Source organism: Dictyostelium purpureum (genome assembly GCF_000190715.1).
Source record: "Dictyostelium purpureum unplaced genomic scaffold DICPUscaffold_53, whole genome shotgun sequence".
In the NCBI taxonomy this organism is placed as follows: Eukaryota; Evosea; class Eumycetozoa; order Dictyosteliales; family Dictyosteliaceae; genus Dictyostelium; species Dictyostelium purpureum.
Window position 1 is genome coordinate 49,261 of NW_003519390.1, and position 22,189 is coordinate 71,449.

A 22,189-nucleotide genomic window follows, 5' to 3' on the forward strand; every position below is an offset into this window, starting at 1 on the left:
TTTTTTACTTTTACAAATATTAAATACAAAATAATGGATATATCTGTTGAGCAAATACTTAGATATATGATATTTTTTTTCAAGTTTATCTGGGATAAAGTAATTTCAACATTATTCCATAAAAAACGTGAATATAAAAAAGTTTTTAAATTAGAGCATGATGCCCAAAGACATTCAAATCAAAATTCAAATGGAAATAATGAACAAAATCTTATAAAAAAGCCAGTGTCAGAATGGGAATCTGATGAAGTATGTAAATGGTTAAAAAAAAATAATGTACTTAAAGCTCTTATTCCAATATTTAGAAATATCAATATTGATGGTTCAATACTATTACAAATCGATGGTAAAAAGGAACAACTTGAAAATTATGGTATCAATACTTTTGGTCTTAAAAAAAATTTCAAATACGAAATGAACAGAGCTTTGGGAAAAAAAAATCCAATCACAGAGAAATTAAAATATGAGGAAATTTTAAATTTAACAATAGGCCAAGTTTCAAATTTGTTAGGACTATGTAACCTATCAACATTAAAAGAAATAATTGAAAAAAACCATGTCAATGGTATAGCATTATTACATTATGAAGATAAAGATTTTGAAGATTTAAAAATACCAGTGGCACAAAAATATATTTTATATCCATTAATTGGATCATATTATAAAAAAACAACAATTAAAAATAAGTTGTTGTTCAACTACATAAAAATAAAATCTAAATTTTCATGGGAAGAAGATATCATGAATGATAGCTAGAGATCAAAAAAAAAAAAAAAAAAAAAAAAAAAAAATATTTTATCTTTTTTGTGTTACATGTGTGTTAAAAAACTTTTAAATAAAAAGACTTGTTTTTTTTTAAGTTGCTCAATTTTTTTTTTTTTATATTTTTTTTTTTTTTTTTTGTTGTTTGTTGCTTTTTTTTCTTTTTTTATTTTTTTTTTGTTTTTATTTTTACTTTTACAAATATTCAATACAAAATTATGGATGCTTCAAGATGTTCAAATTAAGATTCAAAATGAACCGATGATCGAAAGGTTATAATAGAACAAGTGTTATGTTCTACCACTTAATGAAATAGACTCTTAAAATTTTAAAGAACTGTTACTAATTGGTGCACAGATTTTTGACTAAAACCTGATGAAACATGATTTACATTACCACTCGATGAAGCTAAACAATATATGGTGTAACAGATTCTACTCTAATACCACTTGACAAAATAGGAACCAAATCACTTGATGGATTTGTTTATTTTTTTTTCTGATTTTAAACCACTTCACACAACAGGGTCAAAAACAGAGGTTAATGAGACCTATTCTTCAACTAGAATAACAAACTCTTCAACACCAAGTTTATATAATTTGACAAGATAAATTCTGAACCTAATGATCTTGCTATGCTTCCAATGAGTATTCTATTTTATGATTCATTACTTGGTGTTACCGCTTCTAGGCTACCAATATGATACATGATCTGTATCCCAACCACTTTATGAAAAAAGCTCCATAATAATAAGGGTAACATAATACTTACAGGCTCTAAACCACTAGATATCTTTAATAAATTAATTCTGTTTCTATTTTCTATATGTTTTCAAAATGTTATTGTTGTTATTTTTTAAATTAAAATTATTTATGTGAATGTGTTTATTGTGATTTTGGGAATATTATAAAAAAAAAAAAAAAAAATTAAATTTTATAAAAAAAAATTAATAAAATTGTGGCTTTTGATAAATGTTTATAAAAAAAAGAGAAATGTTAATAAAAAAAAAAATATAAAGAAAAAAGATATATATTAATCAAAACCCTATATAAATAATGATATTGACTCCTTAGGGTAAAATAAATCAATTTTATATCACACATAAAGAAAAACTGGCACCAATGCTAGACTCTGCCTTCAATGACACCCTAAATAACCCACAAAATTGACTTACAATATAAAGAAGGGTTAATCATGATTAACTATTCCTAAAAAGGGTGATCCAATGCTCATCAAAAATAGAAGACTATAACTCTAGCGAATTGTTTATAAAAATTTTTTTTTTTTTAAAAGTGAAGATTTTCAAAGCTAATGCTTTAAATTTTTTTTTTTTTTTTAAAAAGTAATAATTAAAATTAAATGCTTGAAATTAATCAGTAAATTTTTTATTTTTTTTTTTTTTTTTATAAAAAAGCTTACAAACAATTAATAAAAATAGATTACTGACTATTCTTTCTACAAATATACTTTCATAACTCCCTGCGAGAACAAGTTACGAAAAATAGATCTCCGAAAAGATTATCAGCTGGAAGATTAGACACCACCAGAACAAAAAAGAATTGCTCGATGCAGGGATCGAACCTGCGACCGTGGCGTTATTAGCACCACGCTCTGCCGACTGAGCTAATCGAGCAAGCACATGAAATTCTTATTTTAAAATCCTCCTGGGGGAACATTATAAAAATTAATTTATAAAAATTGGATTTTTAAAAAAAACTTAAAAGAAAATTAATTAAAGTCGTTTTAAATGTGTTAACACAAATAAATAGTATATTTTTATTTAAATTTTATTCTTGTTATAAAAATAATATTTAACTGGTTTTTATTTTTATTTTTTTTATTGATTATAATTATAAGTTTGAACACCAAATATATCATCATAATATGCAATTAAACATGTCATAACTTCTAAAGAGCAACCTAAAGTTGGAGCAAAAACAATTGATAAGTTAACAGTACTCATTTTGGTAGTTGGTTCGAATGATATTTGATTTAATAGTGAACAGAGATGATGAAGGATACATCTATTGGCTTCTGGTAAACAACGAAGTATATGAATACATCCAGCTATACGTTTAGATATTGCCTCTGCACTGTTTCCACCAACACGAAGATCTTCAAGCTCGTCACCAAATTCCTGAGTAAATAATGTTTCTGGAATTTGTCTAAGGAAAAGTTTTAATATGCCAGCAACAACATGTTGGTCCAATTGAGTGTTAAGGTCGACATCTAAACCACGATCAAATTCATTCTTTAATGCTGTAATTGCTGATGCTGAACCACTTAATCTAAATATACCTTCTTCTTGAATACCTTTTTCTCTAATATATTCAATTGATTTATAAACAATATCTGGTACCAATGGATGAAGTTTTGCAGATTTCCTTATTGCCTCTTCTAATGGTACACCAAATATTATAGTTTCTTCAGTTATTGGTAATTCGGTATTATTATTGTTACTATTTACATTTGGGTTGGTATCATTTTCACTATTTGCTTTACCTTTAGTCTTTGCAGCAACTTCTGAAACTTTATTTTTAGTGAGTGAACCAATAATACCAGCTTTCTTTTTAATATCGCCACCAATCATTCTAAATTTACCTGCCACTCTTTCACTTGTTGATTGGGTTGGTGCTTGTTGTGGTTGTTGTGGTTGTTGTAAATCTTCAGATGATTGAGAACTTGAATTGCCAATATTATTAGTTGTAAGTATTGCCGTTGATGCACTTGAGTTTGAAGAATCTTCGCCAGATTGTGAATCTTTAGAGAATGAATTACCACCTCTTGAGCCAACACCAAAACCTAATTTTTTGGGTTGTGGATTATTTTGCTTATATTCTATAGTACCACTTTCCCATTCAAATACGGCACTGTTATTGGTTCTTAATCCCTTTGGTCTATTTCTATCTTTATATTTGGGATCATCATCTTCATAGTCCTCATAATAGTCACTACCATTTATATCATCGAAGCCACCAGTATTTTGTTCGTCATCATTTAAATTTCTATAACCACTATTTATATTTTTATTATTTTGGTAATAATCGGCTATATGATCCGGTAATGATTGATTTTTTTTATGTTCCCTAACAAATACATTATGTTTACCACTTCCAGTACTACCAGTACTACCAGTACTTCCATTACTACGTTTTCTATTTGTTGGTGGTGATTGATTATATCCGTTATTATATATATTAACATTATTACCACTATTATTTAAACTATTACTATTGTTATTTAAATTATTAATATTATTTATATTATTATTATCGCTAAAAGTGTCACTAAATTCATCATTATTATTATTGTTGTTTATATTGTTATTAATATCTTCTTCAACCACGGGTGGAGGTTGAGGTTTTTTGAAAAATGATGGCGGTGGTGCACCAAAATTAATTTGACTTAATTTGTTCTTTATATTTTTCATATTTTCCTTTTCTTCATTTACCTCGGTCGATTCTGGTATGCTTGTATCTATTAAAGTATTATTACTTGTATAGTTTTCATTTTCAGTAGTATCGATATTTGTTGTGGTGGTTGGATTGTTTTCATTATTTTTATAAGAGTATGTTGATGTAACAGGAGATTGTTTAAAAACAGGTTGTTGGAGAACATTTAAATTTGATTTACCAAATCTAGATGGATTGTTTGTAGGTGATTGAACTTCAGGTGTGCTATTATTTGATACAATTGAGCTTGTTGAACTTGTTGATGAGTTTAATGTGTTAGAGGGTGATGAATTGCTAGAGTTTGATTTGTTTTTTAATGATTCATGAAGTTGTTGTTGTAAAGCTTTAATACCACCATTTTGTGAAAAATTTGAAGAGTCATTGTTAGTGTTGGGTTGTGCTATTGGTTGTTTTGGTGCTGGTTTATTAAATGAAGAGTTTTGGGTTGCTGCTGAAGGGGCTGATGCTTTTTTAGATACCATTGGTGATGGTTTTGGTGTATTATTGGTGGTGGGAGGTGATGGTGTTGATGATGAGGGTGGTGTGTTTGTATTAATTTGTCTTGTTACTGTTGGTGATTGGCTTTGCTGTTGCTGACCTAATTGTTGTGAAAGTGATTTTACATTCGATATTGCAACAGATTTTCTAAAGTTTGGTGTTACTGTACTATTTGTGTTTGATGAAAAAGTAGAATTTGGTGGTGAGGTATTTGGGCTGGTTGAGTTTGGTGAGGTATTATTATTATTATTATTATTATTATTATTATTATTATTATTATTATTATTATTATTATTATTATTATTATTATTATTACTACTATTACTATTACTATTACCACCATTACTATTATTTACACTACTATTACTATTGTTTAAAAAAAATTTACTACCAGAGGCTCCTGGGGGATTTGTTGTTGAACCAAGACTTTTACCTTTATTACTAGAAGATGAGGAGGGGCTATTGTTATCTTTTAATAAACTCCCGCTTGTATATACCTCTGACTGAAACTTTCTTCTTATATCCTTTGATCTCTCTGCTCTATCCAATAAGTCATTTCTTCTATTTAACCCTGAACAAAAATCTTTATGGTTTGGCCAATCTTGGTTTTGATGCTCGGTTCCACAATAATAAACTAATAAACAACCTGTACAAATTTGAACATTTTTAGATTTACATACTGCACAAACTTCATTTTTTGTTGGAATAGAATCGGTATTATTAGTGGTACCACTATTGCTAGTGTTACCTGTAATCTCTTTTATATCTTTTATTACTATTTTATTATTATTATTATTACTATTATTATTATTATTATTATTGTTGTTGTTGTTGTTGTTGTTTGTATTTGTATTTCCACCAACTCTACTACCAAATATAGCAGAATTATTTGACATTTTTAAAAATTATTTTTATAATCAAATAATATTATTATATAAAAATTATTATATATGATTATTATTTTAAAAATCAATCAAATAAATACTTGAGGATAATAATACTTTTAAAAAAAAATTTAATATTAGTATTGAAATTTATTAAAAAAAATAAATAAATAAAATAAAATAAATAAAATAAAAATAGATAATTTATAGTGTGTGGTGTGGGTAAATTTATTATTTTGTATTTAATAGAGGTATATTATGTGTATATTTGTTATTTTTTTGTATTTTTCGAAAAAGGTAAATGGTTTTTAAAAAAAAAATAAAAAAATAACCAAAATAAATCATCAAAAAAAAATATGTAAAACACCATAAATATATATTAAAACATACATAAATCTAACTAATTTATTAGTTTATTTTATTTTATTTTATTTATTATACAAAATATTGAAACTACTATTGTTACAGGTACAAATAAATAATTATTTAAAATTTTTATTTTTTTATTTTATAAATTATTAATATCTTTATAAATCAAAAAAAAAAAAAAAATTAAAAAAAAGAAAATTTGAAAAAAAAATTAAAAAATTAAAAAATAATTTTTTTTTTTTTTTTTTTGAATATAACCTTTATTTTTTTCAAATAAAATAATATTTTAGACCAAAAACACACCGCTAACTAAAACAGTAAAATATAATGAACCTCTCTATTGACCCATTTTTACACACAAATACACAATGCAGTAGTTGATGATGTGATGGTGTGATGGTATTTCTTTCTTGGATTAAAATAATATTTAAAAAAAATCAATTATACCGAAAAAAAAAAAATTTTAAATTAATACTTTTATTATTTTAATTTATTTATTTATTTTTTTTTTTTATAAAACTAGGGTTTGAGTATTTATTAAAATAATAGAATTGATTTCATTTTTTATTTTTAATAAAAAAAATAATTTTTATTAAAAATCTAAAATCCAAAGTTATAAATTTTATTTTTATTTTATTTTTGGGTGAATGGGGGTTGATTTTTTTATAAAAGAAAATTCTGGCGAATAAAAAAAAACAATTAGTATAAATAAGGGTTATATCAAAATATCAAATTTTTTAAATTAAAATAATTATACATACTATCATTTTTATTATTATTATTATTATTATTATTATTATTATTATTATTATTATTATTATTATTATTAATATTATTGTTATTATTATCATTCTTATTATTATTATTATTATTATTATTATTATTATTATTATTATTATTATTGTCTGAGTTTGATTTTTTTTGAAAAGGAGAAGGAAAAGGTCCTTTTGGAACGGGTTGTTGATTCATACCAGATAAGTTTGGAGGAACAAAAACAAAATCATCATTTGTGCTTTTTATATTTATTGGAGATGAACAAAATGATGGTGAACGGTATGTAGTTTTATTTGGACTTAAAATATTTCCCGCTGCGCTATTGTTTGCATTACTAAAATTATTATTAATATAACTATTACTGCTATTATTGTTATTAATAGTATTGTTGTTATTATTATTGTTGATGTTTTTCAAATTTGCTGAAAATGGTAATTTAAAACCATTGTTTTTTATAGCGATGGAGGTGGTTTCATTATTTATGTTATTACCATTATTATTGCTATTAATGTTACTAATATAATTATTATTGTTATTACTATTGTTATTATCTGAACCATTGAAATGAATATTATTAAAATTTGAATTATTTAAATTATTCATATTTTCTTTTAAAGTTAAATATAATTCTTCTAATTTTCTTTTTTGACGAGTTTTTTCTGCAAGTTTTTCGGTGAGTTCTACAATTTCTTTTTTATCATTTTCATTTTCTATTCTTTGCAATTTTAATTGTTTTTCGAAAGATTCAATTTTAAAATTTAAATCGTCATTAGTTCTTTTAATAACATTATATTGGCTTAGTGATTGCTGAGATTGATAAATTAAACTTTGAAGATAAACATTGTTCTGATAGTTATAAAATTCTATTGCTTTTTCTGCTATCATTGAAACTTTAGTTTATTAAATTAAAATTTTTTTTTTTTTTTTTTTTTTGAAGTATTTTTACATTTAATTAACACATACTTTTTTTTGGGGGTAATCCGAACAACTGTATTGATTTATCGAATGTTGATCCTATAGTAATACCATAGATTGAACCCTTTGACATTAAGGATCCATCACATATTGGACATATTCTTTCATTTATTTTATTGGTCATACAAATATCGCAAAACAAATGAAAACAAGATGTTATAAATACTCGATCATTTTCTATTAACTCTTTCCAACAAAAATTACAATATATTCCTATTATATCCATGGTTTTTAATATATAAAAAATAAATAAAATACAAATAAAATACAAATAACAAAAAAATAAATAAAAAAATTTTAACTTTTAATTTTTATATTTTATATTTTTTTTTTATTTTTATATAATTAATTTAATTATTTTAAAATTATTATTTTAAAATTTTATAAAGCCCAACTAAATAAGTAAAAAAAAAACAAATTAGTAAATATTATAATAATTATGAATATAGTAAAAAGATTTCTTTTTGGTTACATACATTTTTAATAAACGATCTTTTGAACCTGATGCAATTTTTTCACCATTTGGAGACCAATCAACTGTATAAACTTCATCAGCATGACCGGGTAATTCGTTATACATTTTCTTTGTTTTAATATCCCAAGTTTTAAGAGTACTATCTTTGCTGCCACTAACCAAGTATCTGCTGTCAGAGGACCAGCAAATTTGATAAACAGCGCTAACATGGTTTCTAAAGTTACAGATGAATTTACCAGTTATACCGTCCCAAAGTTTGATGGATTTATCAAAACTAGCACTTGCAAAGTAACGACCATCAGGGGAATAGGTTACAAGATTAATTAATTGTTGGTGACCGGTCAAACGATTAAGTTTAGTTTTGGTTACAGAAGGATTCCACATGATTACTGTAAAATCATCAGAACCAGATATCAAAATTTCCATGCCTTTATTCTTTGCTTTAACTTGATTGTAACGCTCTAATGCAGCAGCTTGCGACTCCTCAAGGGTGTCATAATGTTTACCGGTGTGATCGAATGGACCAGTTCTTAAAACATAATCAGTGTTTAATGCTAAAGTGTTGACCCAATGTGCGTGACCCTCTAAAACTCTAACTAATTTACCTTGGTTTGCATCGAAAACTCTAATGGTTCTATCTTGAGAACCTGTATAAATTAAACCTTCACCACTCCATTTAATGCAAGTAATCGACATGGTATGACCAGACATTGTCATGGTGCAACGTTGTAACTCTGTGTCCCAAACTCTAACTGTTGAATCTTTAGATGATGATGCTAAACGTGCACAATTTGGATTTAAATGAAATGGTTCCCATGCTAATCCTGTAATGAATTTAGTGTGTCCTCTTAAAGTTTGACCGATTTGTTTACCAGTCTTTGGATCCCAAATTCTAATTTCACCTTCCATACCTGCTGTCGCTATTTTTTTTGAATCTGGTGACCAAGCTACTTGAAGTACCCAATTGGTGTGTCCTTTTAATGTATGAAGTGGTGTATTTGTATTTAAATCCCATATTCTTAATGTGGTATCACCACCAACTGATGCTAATCCTGTACCATCTGGACTAAATGCACAATTTAAAACAGCTTCTGTGTGTCCTGACATTGAACTTTGACATCTTGTGACTGGTTGAACACGAAATACTGCTTGTGGTTGGTAATAAATATTTAATGTAGTTTCATCTGATATATCTTCTAAATGGTTTTTTAAATTATTTGTAATTTCTTGATCATTAACAAAAAATGAATATGGTAATTGTTCATCCTAAATAAATAAATAAATAAATAAATTTAATATATTAATTAATATTAAAATTTAAAACATATATTATTATTATTATTATTATTATTATTATTATTATTACTATTACTATGATTATAACATACATTATTTAATAAACTATTAATTAATAATTGTAATTGATCAGTTGATACGTTTTGTGAAATGCTGATTGGTGGACCAGTTGTATCGTCTTCACTATCTTTATTTTTAAATTGTACAATAAGATTTAATTTAGGTTCTTCTGATTCTAATTTTAATGCTTCTGAAACTGTAGTTGGTATATATTCGGGTTTAGCAAAGCCATATTTTTGTTTTGGCATTTGTTTTTCTCTTGGTCTTTCGTTGCTCATTTTTCTTTCTTTTAATCCAATATTAAAACTATAATAAAAGATAATTTATTTATATACAAAAAAAAATAGTTATAATTTTATAAAAGTTTGATTAAAAGTTTTTCGTTTTTAAAAAAATAATTTTTTTTCGTTTTTTTTTTTTTTTTTTTTTTTAAAAATATTTTTTTTTTAAAATTTAATTTATTTTTTATTTTAATTTTTAAAATACCAAAAAATAGAGAAAAAACCAATAAATATATCAAAATATATTTAAATTGTTATTAATAAAGTGTTAATACTTCCAATTAAATATTTAATTCAAACCCCCTCCCTTTTAAAAATATTTATTTAATTTTTATTTCTATTTAAGAATGAATGATCTATCTATAAACTCCTTTTCCAATTTTAATTCTTTAATAAATATAGGTAATGGTTTGCAACAGACCCCAAATAAAGTCCACATGAAATTTTTTTGAAAATCTATAAAAAAAATATAATATGATGGTTATTATAGGGGTTTGAATAGCATGATTATTGAATATAAGATGAAAATCACAAAAATTTATTTATTTATATCTCAAACAAATAATAATAGTAATAATAATAATAGAGTATTAGTATTAGATCAACCAACCACTTGAAACATGCAGAATTCCCCATCAGTATTTTCATGGTGCGCCATTGTATTCCCTCATCCGTTACCGACCTCAGTTAAAACCCTAAAGTTTAGTAGATATTGCAATCAACTAAAAGAAGGTGAGATATAACATATCTCTTCAGTTGCATTTATAAATTTATTAAAGTTACATTAATTAAAAAAAGATTATTTTTTAATAAATTTATTATATTTATATATATATTAATGTTTATATATATTAATGTTTAATAAACTAAATTAAAAGATTTTTATTATTTTAATAAATTATTTGTAATGTTTATTTTAAATAAACTGACGATTTATGAATCTCCTTGTTGTTGTACTTGTGTGGAATAGCTTGATTCCAATTTATTTATGATTTTTAACCAGTTGTAAAAAAAAAAAAATCTCGATTTTAAAACCAAGAATAAATTGTTATCAAATTCATTTTCCCAACAACATTATCAATCATTTGTTTACAAAATAATATTTTACGAAAATTATTTTTCTTCAATTCCAAAATAAAATAATAAAAATAATAAAAAAAATAAAAATTTTTGGAGTTAAATTTTTTCCCATATAATTTTCATAGATTTTATTTTAATTTTATTGTTTACCAGTAAAATGAAATAAAAAAAAATTAAGATTGTGCCATTTTTTTATTTTTTATTTTTTTATTTTTTATTTTTTTAAAAAAAAATTTTCATTTTTTTTTTTTTCATTTCAATTTCACCACACACTCATATAATTAATTTATATTTATAAATATATTCATATAATTTATAAAATGAATAATAAAATTTCGGGTATTAACTCTATTTGTTCTGAGACTGGATATTTCGAATGTGTACAAGAGTTCAAGAGTAAAGAAAAATTACCAACACTTGTCTATCATTATCCAGATCAAGCAAGTAAATTTATTGCATTAGAAATTGTCAAAGCAATAGAAAAATCAAATTCTGAAGGAAAATCATTTGTATTGGGTTTAGCTGCTGGTTCAACTCCTTCATCAGTTTACGATCATTTGGTTAAACTTTACCAAGAAAAAAAAGTTTCATTTAAAAATGTTATAACTTTTAACATTGACGAATATTATCCAATTAAAAGAAGTAAAATTCAAAGTTACTATAGGTAAATATCTAATTTAATAATATATATATGTATATATATATTAAAAAGGGTATTAATTTAATTTTTTTTTTTTAAATAAAAAAAGATTTATGCAAGAAAATTTTTTCGAATTAATTGATATCAATAAAGAAAATATTAACTTTTTAAATGGTGAAATTAAAGAAGAAGAAATTGATGAACATTTAAAGGAATATGAAAAGAAAATCGAAAAGGTTGGTGGATTAGATTTAATTTTAGTTCCACTTGGTAAAAGAATTGGATTTAATGAAGCAGGCTCACCATTTAATACCAAAACACGTTTAGTAGATTTAGAACAAAATACCAGAATTGACTCTGCAAGTGATTTCTTTGGCACTGAACATGTACCACACCATGCATTGACTATGGGTCTTTCAACTATTTTCTCAAGTAAAAGAGTTATTTTGATGGCTTTCTCTGAAGGTAAAGCTTCAATTGTACAAAAAACCACCGAGGGTGATATTACTATTTCCGTTCCATCATCTATTTTCCAAAACCATAAAAACTGTCAATTGGTAATCGATGAATCAGCAGCTGTTGAAATTACTCGTTGTAAACAACCATGGACCATTCAATCTACCAGTTCAACCTTAACCATTAAATGGACTCCATTACTCGCTCGTAAAGCTGTTATTTGGTTATCATTAAAATTAGGTAAACCAATTTTAAAGTTAGAAGAAGAGGAATACCACGATAACAATCTTTCATCACTTTTAAAGGCCTACGGTCCATGCCACAATTTAAATCTTAAAGTTTTCAGAAACTTACAAGCAACCATCAATGGTTGGCCAGGCGGCAGACCATCACAAGCAACCTCACCAAAATTAGGTAGCCATAATCCAAGTCACAATCCAAGTCACAATGATGATCACTTTGATACTTGGGATCCATCCTATGAAAATATTAAACCACCATCAAAAAGAGTCATTGTTTTTTCACCACATCCAGATGACGATGTAATTTCAATGGGTGGCACTTTTATTCGTTTATGTGACCAAGGTCATCAAGTTCATGTAGCCTATCAAACCAGTGGTAACATTGCAGTTTGGGATGATGATGCAGTTAGATTTGCAAATTTCGGAAGTGAATTTGCTCGTATTTTCAAATTAGGTGGAGACAGCGAAAACAAGAGCAAACAAATAGAACAAGGTGTCGAAGATTTCATCAAAACTAAAGAACCAGGTCAACCTGATTCAAAAGAGATTCAATTAATTAAAGGTTTAATTCGTCAAACTGAAGCACGTGCTGGTGCTCGTTATGCAGGTGTTAGATCGGATAGAATTCACTTTTTAGATTTACCATTCTACGAAACTGGTGCTGTTAAAAAGAAACCATTGGGCGAAGAAGATATCCAAATTATGGTTAAATTTTTAGAATCTGTTAAACCAGAAATTATATTTGCTGCTGGTGATTTATCAGATCCACACGGAACTCATCGTGTTTGTCTCAAAGCTATTTTAGCCGCCATTGAACGTTTAAAAAATAATGATTGGATGAAAGAATGTCAAGTTTGGTTATATCGTGGTGCTTGGCAAGAATGGGAACCTGAAAGAATTGAAATGGCAGTTCCAATGTCACCATTTGAACTTCAAAGAAAACGTATGTCCATCTTTAAACATCAATCTCAAAAGGATGTCCCTGCTTTTCCAGGTACTGATAAACGTGAATTTTGGATGCGTGCAGAAGATCGTAATCGTGCCACTGCCAAAATTTATGATAAACTTGGTTTAACAGAATTTGAAGGTATGGAAGCTTTTGTTTCATGGTCACTCAATGATGGTACCAACTATTAATCAAAAAAAAAAAAAAAAAAAAAAAAAAAAAAAAAAAAAAAAAAAACTATTTTTATTTTTTTTTTTTTACTTTTTCCTTATTTAATATAAAAAATCCCTCCCCAAAACAAATAAACAAAACAAATAAATAAACAATAAAGATAAATAACTATCTTTATTTTTTTAATTTTTTTTAATTTTTTTTTTTCATAATTTTTTTACAATTTTTTTAAAAATTTTTTTTTTATTTTTTTAAATTTTTTTTAAATTATTTTGTTATATTTTTTATTTTTTATTTTTTTATCCAATATATTTGTTTATGTATATCTTTTTATTTTTTTCTTTAGATAGTTTTGTTTAAATATATATCTTGTACATTTATTAAATAAAAAATAGATATTATTTTTGTAAATTAAAAACAAAAACAAAACCTTTTTTTTTTGTCCGATTATACACATATTTAAATTTAAATATATTAAATCATTGACTAAATATCTTTTTTTTTAAAATAAAACATTTATAAATAATATACATATATAAATATACACACATACACATACACATACACATATATAAATAATAATCATTTCAAATATATAAATATATAAATAAAAATGTTAAGAAGTGTTATTATTATTACAGGTAAAGGTACTTTGTTATTTGAAAAAATATGGGTATCAAGTACCCAAATGGTAGGTAAAGGAAATATGTTTTCATCACTTTTAACTACTGTACAAGAATTTTCAAAACAAAGTACCGGTATGTTTGTATCATATATTGAATTTGGTGAATGTAGGTAAATCAACAATAACATTTATGTGGTGGTAACTGTATACTAATTGTTATTGTTTATAAATAGCTGCAATTACAATTGTTTATGATGAAAAAACACTTTTAAGATGTTGTTTATTCCACGATGTTGCAGATGGATCAGAGTTTGGTAAACTTATTGCAAATTCATTATTAAGAGGATTTATAGAATTATTTAGCGATGTTGATTTTATTCATACAACTGTACATAATGCTTCAAAATTTAGTAGTTTTTCAAATAAAATTTATGACGCAATTTCAAATTCACCCAAATCAATCGTTTTACAATGTATGTTTTTTTAAAAAAAAAAAAAAAAAAAAAAAAAAGCAATATTTAGGAACAAAAATTAAAAAATTTTCTTTTTTTTTCTTTATTATCAATTAGTAAGATTAAATAGAGGTATTCAAAACTCGATCGTCGTTTATAATGATGGTAAATCAATTTCATCAGGTGGAGCAGAAGATCAATTAGGTATGACAGCAAATCTTCAAGCAATGTTATCCTTTTCAAATGATTTATGTAAGTTCACGTTCTTTTTCTCTTTCACGTTCACGCTCTTTTTTTTTTTCACGTTCATGTTCTTTTTCTTTTTCTCTTTCCTTTTCCCATTATTAGGTTATACTTATTTATTTTATATAATTTTCTAGTGTTATCAAAAGGTGATAGACCAAAAGAAATAATTTTAGATACCAATAATAGCAATGTAATAATATCTAGAGTTGGACCTGCATCATTAATTTGTATTTGTAAAAAAAATAAAGATCCATCAGTTTATCAAAATTCAATTTATGAAGCTGTTGTTTTATTAGATAAAGGTAAAATATTAAAAAAAAAACTATTTTTTTATGTATCATTCATATACTAATTTAATTATTTTTTTATTTTTTTATAATAAAAATGAACATTACTATCAACCAAATAAAGTATTTTTATTGTTATCCTATTTACAAGGTGGATTAAGATAAAACGATAAATAAAAATAAAAAAAAAATAAAATAAAATAAAATAAAATAAAATTAAAAAAAAAAAAAAAAACCGATCCAATAATATCTCTTTTATATAAATTGTTTTATTTTATTAAAATCGAAATTTTGTTTTAATTAAATTGCAATTAAAACGAGGAAATTTTTTTTTTTTTTTGGTAACCAAATACGCCATAAAAAGTTTTTTTATTTTTTTTTTTTTTTTTATTTTTAAATTAATTATTTTTATTTTTTTTTATTTAAATTTTTTAAATTTTTTAAAATTTGTTCATATAAACAAAAAAAAAAAAAAATCAATGTAGATTTGTAAATTTATTGTATTAGTATAAAAGAAAAAGAAAAAAATGGCAACAAACGAAGAAAGAAAAGAAAAATTATTAGATTTACTTCAAAAGTGGGTTCAAGTTGAAGGTTTTGATTCAGGTTTCATTGAGCCAATTAAATGCGAAAGAGTTGAACATGGTAAAGTTGTTTTTTCAACTGTTGTTCAACAAAAACAATGTAATGTTTTATCAACACTTCACGGAGGGTATGCATCTATTACATATGATATTAAAAATAAAGAAATAAAATAATACTAATTTATCTATTATAATTATAATTATATATAGTGCTATAGCAACATACATTGATATTATTTCTTCATTAGCAATTATTTCATTAAATTTAGATAAAGTTTCACCAAGTGTTTCAGTTGAAATTAGTGTAAATTATAGCTCAAGCGCACCAGTAGACAGAAAGATTTACTTTATTTCAAATGTTTACAAAACAGGCAGAAGTCTTGCTTTTACAGATACAACCATTCGTTTAGATTCAGAAGAAGGTCAAATAGTTGCTAAAGGTTCACATACCAAATTTTTACCAATTCAAAAGAAATCAAAATTATAAAAAAAAAAAAAATACATCAATAATAATTATAACAATTATATAATGTACATTATTATTCACGATAAAAATTTTAAATAAAAAACTATAATAACATTTTTTTTTTTTTAAAAAAAACCTCAAAAAATACAAATAATTATTGGTCGTTTTAAATATCTTCTTTTCCTCCCCTCCTATTCCTTGTGCAAAAAGAAAAATATTCAAATAATACTAATTAGTAATATTTCCCTTTTGGTAATATGGCGTTATCCAAAATACCCCCCCCCTAAAAAAAATATATAAATCCAAAAAAAAAAAAAAACCATTTTTTCAAAAAGTGGTTGTATTTGATATACGAGCAAAATCAGAATTTTTCATTGAAAAATATATTGATATTATAAATAAAAAAAAAAAAAAAAAAAAAAAAAAAAGATATTTTTAAAATGTGAATTTGATTTAAAATATATTTTTTTTTAATTTTTTTTTTTTAAAAATATTATCAAATATTCAAAAGCTTTTTATTTTAAACATTCTCTTCCCTCCTAAAAAAACCTATAAATATAAATAAAAACTATGGCAGGTCTTGATATTTGAAAATATTTTTAATATGTTGCAAAAGTCTTAGGTGCAATTTGTTATTGGTTTGAGTTAAACCAACTGATAAGAAAACTGTTTCAAACCAATAATTGGAATTTTGTAACGATAAAAACCCTAAGTTTTTAATTTTATTTAATATTAATTTTATATTTTAATCTAAAAAAAAAAAAAAGTTTATAAAAAATTTTATATTTTTGATAATTTTATTTTGTAAAGTTAAGAATAATAAATTATAATTACGAAACTAGAAAGGAATTAAAGAGAAAATAATTTAATAAATAATTAATTGTAAATATAATTCTTCGGAATTTAGGAAAACTATTGAAAAAAATCCAATTTTTTCTCAACAAACACAATATTTTATAAACTTAAAAAAAACTTAATAAAATCATATTTCTTAAAATAATTTTTTTATTTTTTAAAATATTTATTTAAAAAAAAATTGTTTAAAAAAATTACATAGTTTTTTTTTTTGATATTTAGGAATGATGTTTAAAATTTATAAGAAAAAAAAATTTAAAAAAAAATATTTAAAATTTTTTTTTTAAAATATTCCCAATTTCCAAGGTGTCACTCAAACCTTAAAGAATAAAGATACACTTTCTCATATAAATGTGTTATTCTCCCACTATTTTACATTTATATTTTATTATTGTTTTTTTTTTTAAAATTTTTTTTTTATTTTGATTTAATATTTTTTTTTTTTTTTAAATTTTTTTAATTTTATTCAAAACAATCAAACACATACACAAATCTATATCTGTAAATACAACCCATCAAATTTCAATCAAATACCAAAATTTTTTTTTTTTTTAAACTTAAAATTTTTTTGATGTTAAAATTTAATACTAAAAAAAAAAAAAATAATATCATATTTAGTAAAAAAAAAAATAATATAATTATAACTATAAAATTTTAAATATTGTTTTTTTTTTTATTTATTTAAAATTTTAAAATTTTTTTTGAAGCATTAATAAAATATATATATAAAAATGATACCAAATATTTGCTCTCCATATATACATCAAAATTATCAATATCATAATAACAATTATATTTTAAATAATAGTTCGAGTAGTAATAGTACAAGTATGAATAATAATAATAATAATAACGATAATAACGATAATTGTGGTAACAATAATATAATTTTAACTAGTAATTTAAATAATAGTCAAAATGGTTATTATAACCAACAAAATAATTTTTATTCAATGAACAATAACAATAATAATAATAACAATAATAACGGTTTTTATAATCAAAATAGTAACAATAATAGCAGTAATAATAGTTTTAATTTTAGTTATTGCTATGGTAATAATGGTAATAATTCGGCAACAACAACAACAACAACCACAACAACTGCTGTTACCAATCAAAACAATAACTTAAATAATGAAATTTTTAAATTTAATTTAAATTTTCCAACTACCACCACAACAACCACAACTAATAGTAGTATTAATAATATAAGTAATAATGGTAATAATATAAATATAAATTTTAATAAATTAGAAATTAAATGTTTACATCATTCAAAATATGATGTTACATCAATATGTAGTAATTGTAATCAAGGTGTTTGTACAGTTTGCATGTCAGAGTTACATGATGGCCATTCATTTTCAGAATTAAATAAAATAAACGTTTACAAATTATTAGAAAATTTTAAAGAAACCGAATATCCAACCATTTTAGCATATAAAGAAAGTGATAGAGTAGTAAATCAAGCATTAGACCATTGCTTTAATATAATAGAAAGTAGACATCAATCAAATTTAATTAAAGTTCACGAAAAATTCAAACATTTACATGATATTTTAAATGAATTAGAATCAAATATAACTGTAATATTAGAAGCACATCATAATAATAATGAAGAGATTTATACTAAAATAACGTCCCAATTACAAAATGACGGCGAAATTATGGATTCAATCATTCAAAAGCATCACAATAAATTAAAAGAATATGATACCTTTGAATTATTTGACCAAGATCAGCAAAAATCATTACAAACTTTAATTAGGGATTCTCAAATATGCTCAGATTTATTAATTAGAAAAAAATCAAACCATTTTCCAAATTTTGTTGAAAACCATGTAGATTTCGATTCCGAACTAGAAAGTGTTTTTACTGAATCTATTAATAATTTTTATTTAATCAATTCAAAAGATTTTAAAGATAAAGATAATCAATATTTAATGATTAATAAATTATCAAAATGTAAGTCAATATTATTTTATACTAATTTACAATTATCATGGTTTCATTTACTAATTTTATTTTCTAATTTTAATTTTTAGTGGGATCTTTTAATTTTTATTTAACACATGGTGAACCAGTACCAGACCATATAACATCACTTGCATTGTCATCAGAAAATAATAAGCTTGTTATCCCAAATAAAATTAAAGAGTTACATTTCCTTAATGGATACAATGGTTCCATTAGACAAGAAATGATACCATCGAGTGTTCAAAAAGTTTTATTTTACGACATTGGTGCACCAGTGGTTCAAGGCTCCATTCCAGCTAATGTTAGAGAAGTTTATTTCTGCAAGGGTTATAACCATGAAATATACGAGGGTTCCATTCCACCTACTGTGCAAAAAGTTGTTTTATATGACATCAAAGTTCCATTAACCAAAAAATCAATACCAAATACCGTCAAAGAGCTTCATTTAAATAACGGCTTTGATCAATTTATTCTTCCAAACATACTACCACACTCATTAGAAAAACTTTATCTTTATGATATCAAACAACAAGTGCTCAGTGGTTGCATACCATCATCAGTTAAGCAAATGTATTTAAGAAATGGATTCAATCTTGAGATTAATCCAACCATCATTCCTCATTTCATCGACCTTCTCTATATAGGGGATATAAAGCAAACACTTAAACCAGGATGTATTCCATATGGTGTTAAGGAGCTCCATGTAGGAAATGGTTTTTCACAAAATTTAACCCCAGATATCATTCCAAACTCAGTTTCATCGATTTTTGTTTATAATGTCAGCAATCCAGTCCTTTTTAGCTCTTTACCCTCATCGGTCAAAGAGTTACAACTTGGTACTGGCTTTAATCACGAAATACAACCAAATTCAATTCCATCTTCCATTGAAAGACTTGTAATCACCTCTATTGAACCAAATTTAACATATGGTTCAATTCCAAAAACATTAAAAGAGCTTTATATTTTTAGAGGTGTTAAAAGTAAAATTAATCAAGGAATAATTCCATCAAATGTAAAGGTTTTAAATATTTAAAAAAAAAAAAAAATATATTATAGTTTATATTTTTTAATAAAAATTATTTATTTAAAAAAAAAATTATTAATAATATTAATAATATTTTTTTTTTTTTTTTATTAAACATAAGATTAATTCATGTGTATTATCTATTATATTATTTTATAAAATTTCTTTTATAGATTATTTTTTTATAAAATTTTTTTATTCGTAATTAATTTCTTTTTTTTTAAATTTCTCCACTAAATAAATAACTTTTAGGGGATTATTAATAATTAATTTTTTTTTTTTTTTTATAATTTTTTTATTTATTTGGAGTATTCAATTTATTTTTTCATTTTTTTTAAAAATGAATTTAAACAAAGAGCATATAGAAAATAAAATTAGATTTAATGAAGAAAATGTATATTCAATAATTATCCATAAAAAGCTATGCAATAAAAAATCTCAATTAACAGTTGACAATTTACTATTAATTCTTGAAATTGTTTCTTTAAAGTTTATAGAAAAAAATTATAAATGTGTTTTAACTAATGTGGAAAATGACCTTAAGGTAAAGTCTCCAATTTCAGTTGATTCAAACCTATTAATTAAATGTCGTGTTGAAAATTTTAAAAATATTATAATATATACAAATATAGAAATATATGTAAATGGTTTTTCAGATGCTGCTGTTATAAATTCGTCACATTCATATTTAATTAAAAGTGGTTTTCAAAATACAAAATTAAATATTAAAAAAGAAAATTTTTCTTTAAAAGAATTAAAATATAAAATTAAATTATAGTTTTATAATAAATTTAATATTTTAAAATAAATTATAGCATATTAGAAACAATTATCTTTTATTTTTTTTTTTTGATTGATTTTTTTGATTTTTTTATTTGTTTTTTTTGATATGTTTTAGATTTATTTTTTTTAAATAGTTTTTTGTTATTTTCTTTTTGGTCTGTAATATTATTATTGCTATTAATATTATTATAGTTATTGTTAATATTATTATTTATACATTTGCATTGTGGTTTAATAATACCATTTGAACATTCTGAATTAAAAAGTTGATCAGTTTTATCTTTTAGTATACCGCTAATTTGTTCAATTGGTTTTTTCGTTCCAACACCAAAGGCTTTTGAAAAAATGAATGAGGATTCCACAGGTAGGTGAGGAATACAAGCTCTGCAATATAGGTCATTAATAGATGAACCCCAAACTGCTGTTTTAAATTTGGCCCACACTATTGAAGAGGCTGCTAAAGGATCGGGTTCGGAGGTAGAGTAAATTGAATGGTCTTCAAATGTAGACATTGAGTATGAAGCACTACAGTTTGTAATTGCCAACAGTTCACTTCTTAATATTGGGTTATCTTTTGTAGAGTCAACGCCAGAACATAACACACTTCCTTCAGGCGATACAATAATAGTTGCATATTTATTATTCCTTTCTATTGCTAAATCTATAACTATTTTCATAAATGATTCGTGTATTTCAATTTCTTTTTTACTTTGAACATTTTTTTCGTTGCCTCTATTCTTTTTGCTTTTTTCATAAACTGATGGCGATTCTTCTATAAATTTCGAAATTTGACCTTTTTTGCAAATATGTTCTTTAATTTGATAGTTTTCTTCCTCTCCATTTAAAAGATTAATTTGGCTAAATAAAAGATAAAAAAATAATATAAAAATTAGTTTCATTTTTTATAAACAATAAAAATAAATTAAGAAATAAATAATTACCACAATAAAAAAATAATTAAAAATAAATAAAAATTTTTTAATTTAAAAATATTATTGGTTTATTATTATTGTAAAAAAAATATTATTATAAAAAGAAAAATTAATTAATTTTAATTAAGCTTTTTTAATGAAGTTTTTATTATTATTTTAATGGCCAAATAAAATATCTTCTTTTATTTTGATATTAATGACATTATATTAAATTGGTTATAATTATAAATAGAAATAAAAAATAAAATAGAGCTAAATTACATTTTAAATGATTCAGTTGGTAAACAAAATAACAATAAAGATAGAAAAAATAAATAAATAAAGTTTAAGGGATGAATGAAATGTCAATGTTTAGAAAATAATAAAGAAGATAAGTATTGTATTTTGTGTATATCCCCATAAACCTTTTTAATAGCAACATAGTTTACTAATTTATTATTTTTTATTTTAACGACCTATGAAATATAATCTGGTGACGAACCAATTTTATAAATATATTGTGGTATGAAACTATAACTGTAAATTATTAGATAAAATTTAAAAAAAAAATTGAAAAATGTAAAAATAGTAAGCACTAACGAACTATAGATACAA

At 23.6% G+C, this 22,189-nt stretch overlaps 10 protein-coding genes across 10 annotated transcripts; 6 read left to right on the plus strand and 4 right to left on the minus strand.

Moving 5' to 3' along the window:
* Window positions 1–33: 33 nt before the first annotated feature.
* On the plus strand, window positions 34–756 carry DICPUDRAFT_149685 (uncharacterized protein; the record flags this gene model as incomplete). The annotated part of the gene is made up of 1 exon (XM_003285734.1): window positions 34–756. The coding sequence occupies one exon, from the start codon at window positions 34–36 to the stop codon at window positions 754–756; it is 723 nt and encodes a 240-aa protein (XP_003285782.1).
* A 1,755-nt stretch (window positions 757–2,511) lies between these two features.
* Window positions 2,512–5,608, minus strand: DICPUDRAFT_97170 (uncharacterized protein; the record flags this gene model as incomplete). The annotated part of the gene is made up of 1 exon (XM_003285755.1): window positions 2,512–5,608. The coding sequence occupies one exon, from the start codon at window positions 5,606–5,608 to the stop codon at window positions 2,600–2,602; it is 3,009 nt and encodes a 1,002-aa protein (XP_003285803.1). The 3' UTR covers window positions 2,512–2,599.
* A 66-nt stretch (window positions 5,609–5,674) lies between these two features.
* DICPUDRAFT_149687 (uncharacterized protein) lies at window positions 5,675–7,940 on the minus strand (the record flags this gene model as incomplete). Its single annotated transcript, XM_003285756.1, has 3 exons — window positions 5,675–5,712; window positions 6,727–7,629; window positions 7,703–7,940. The coding sequence occupies 3 exons, from the start codon at window positions 7,938–7,940 to the stop codon at window positions 5,675–5,677; spliced, it is 1,179 nt and encodes a 392-aa protein (XP_003285804.1).
* Window positions 7,941–8,095: 155 nt separating this feature from the next.
* Window positions 8,096–9,823, minus strand: DICPUDRAFT_149688 (uncharacterized protein; the record flags this gene model as incomplete). The annotated part of the gene is made up of 3 exons (XM_003285757.1): window positions 8,096–8,108; window positions 8,191–9,455; window positions 9,578–9,823. The coding sequence occupies 3 exons, from the start codon at window positions 9,821–9,823 to the stop codon at window positions 8,096–8,098; spliced, it is 1,524 nt and encodes a 507-aa protein (XP_003285805.1).
* A 1,403-nt stretch (window positions 9,824–11,226) lies between these two features.
* Window positions 11,227–13,381, plus strand: DICPUDRAFT_94025 (uncharacterized protein; the record flags this gene model as incomplete). The annotated part of the gene is made up of 3 exons (XM_003285735.1): window positions 11,227–11,570; window positions 11,656–12,371; window positions 12,513–13,381. The coding sequence occupies 3 exons, from the start codon at window positions 11,227–11,229 to the stop codon at window positions 13,379–13,381; spliced, it is 1,929 nt and encodes a 642-aa protein (XP_003285783.1).
* A 251-nt stretch (window positions 13,382–13,632) lies between these two features.
* DICPUDRAFT_97172 (uncharacterized protein) lies at window positions 13,633–15,136 on the plus strand (the record flags this gene model as incomplete). Its single annotated transcript, XM_003285736.1, has 5 exons — window positions 13,633–14,152; window positions 14,220–14,459; window positions 14,556–14,690; window positions 14,819–14,986; window positions 15,096–15,136. The coding sequence occupies exons 1-5, from the start codon at window positions 13,975–13,977 to the stop codon at window positions 15,134–15,136; spliced, it is 762 nt and encodes a 253-aa protein (XP_003285784.1). The 5' UTR covers window positions 13,633–13,974.
* A 362-nt stretch (window positions 15,137–15,498) lies between these two features.
* Window positions 15,499–16,042, plus strand: DICPUDRAFT_29922 (uncharacterized protein; the record flags this gene model as incomplete). The annotated part of the gene is made up of 2 exons (XM_003285737.1): window positions 15,499–15,683; window positions 15,766–16,042. The coding sequence occupies 2 exons, from the start codon at window positions 15,499–15,501 to the stop codon at window positions 16,040–16,042; spliced, it is 462 nt and encodes a 153-aa protein (XP_003285785.1).
* A 1,787-nt stretch (window positions 16,043–17,829) lies between these two features.
* Window positions 17,830–19,889, plus strand: DICPUDRAFT_53830 (uncharacterized protein; the record flags this gene model as incomplete). Its single annotated transcript, XM_003285738.1, has 2 exons — window positions 17,830–18,844; window positions 18,925–19,889. The coding sequence occupies 2 exons, from the start codon at window positions 17,830–17,832 to the stop codon at window positions 19,887–19,889; spliced, it is 1,980 nt and encodes a 659-aa protein (XP_003285786.1).
* A 331-nt stretch (window positions 19,890–20,220) lies between these two features.
* On the plus strand, window positions 20,221–20,658 carry DICPUDRAFT_76718 (uncharacterized protein; the record flags this gene model as incomplete). Its single annotated transcript, XM_003285739.1, has 1 exon — window positions 20,221–20,658. One exon carries the CDS (start codon window positions 20,221–20,223, stop codon window positions 20,656–20,658), a length of 438 nt encoding a protein of 145 aa, XP_003285787.1.
* Window positions 20,659–20,872: 214 nt separating this feature from the next.
* On the minus strand, window positions 20,873–21,367 carry DICPUDRAFT_19901 (uncharacterized protein; the record flags this gene model as incomplete). The annotated part of the gene is made up of 1 exon (XM_003285758.1): window positions 20,873–21,367. A coding segment is annotated over one exon (495 nt), but the record flags the coding sequence as incomplete, so codon positions are not given.
* Window positions 21,368–22,189: the final 822 nt, after the last annotated feature.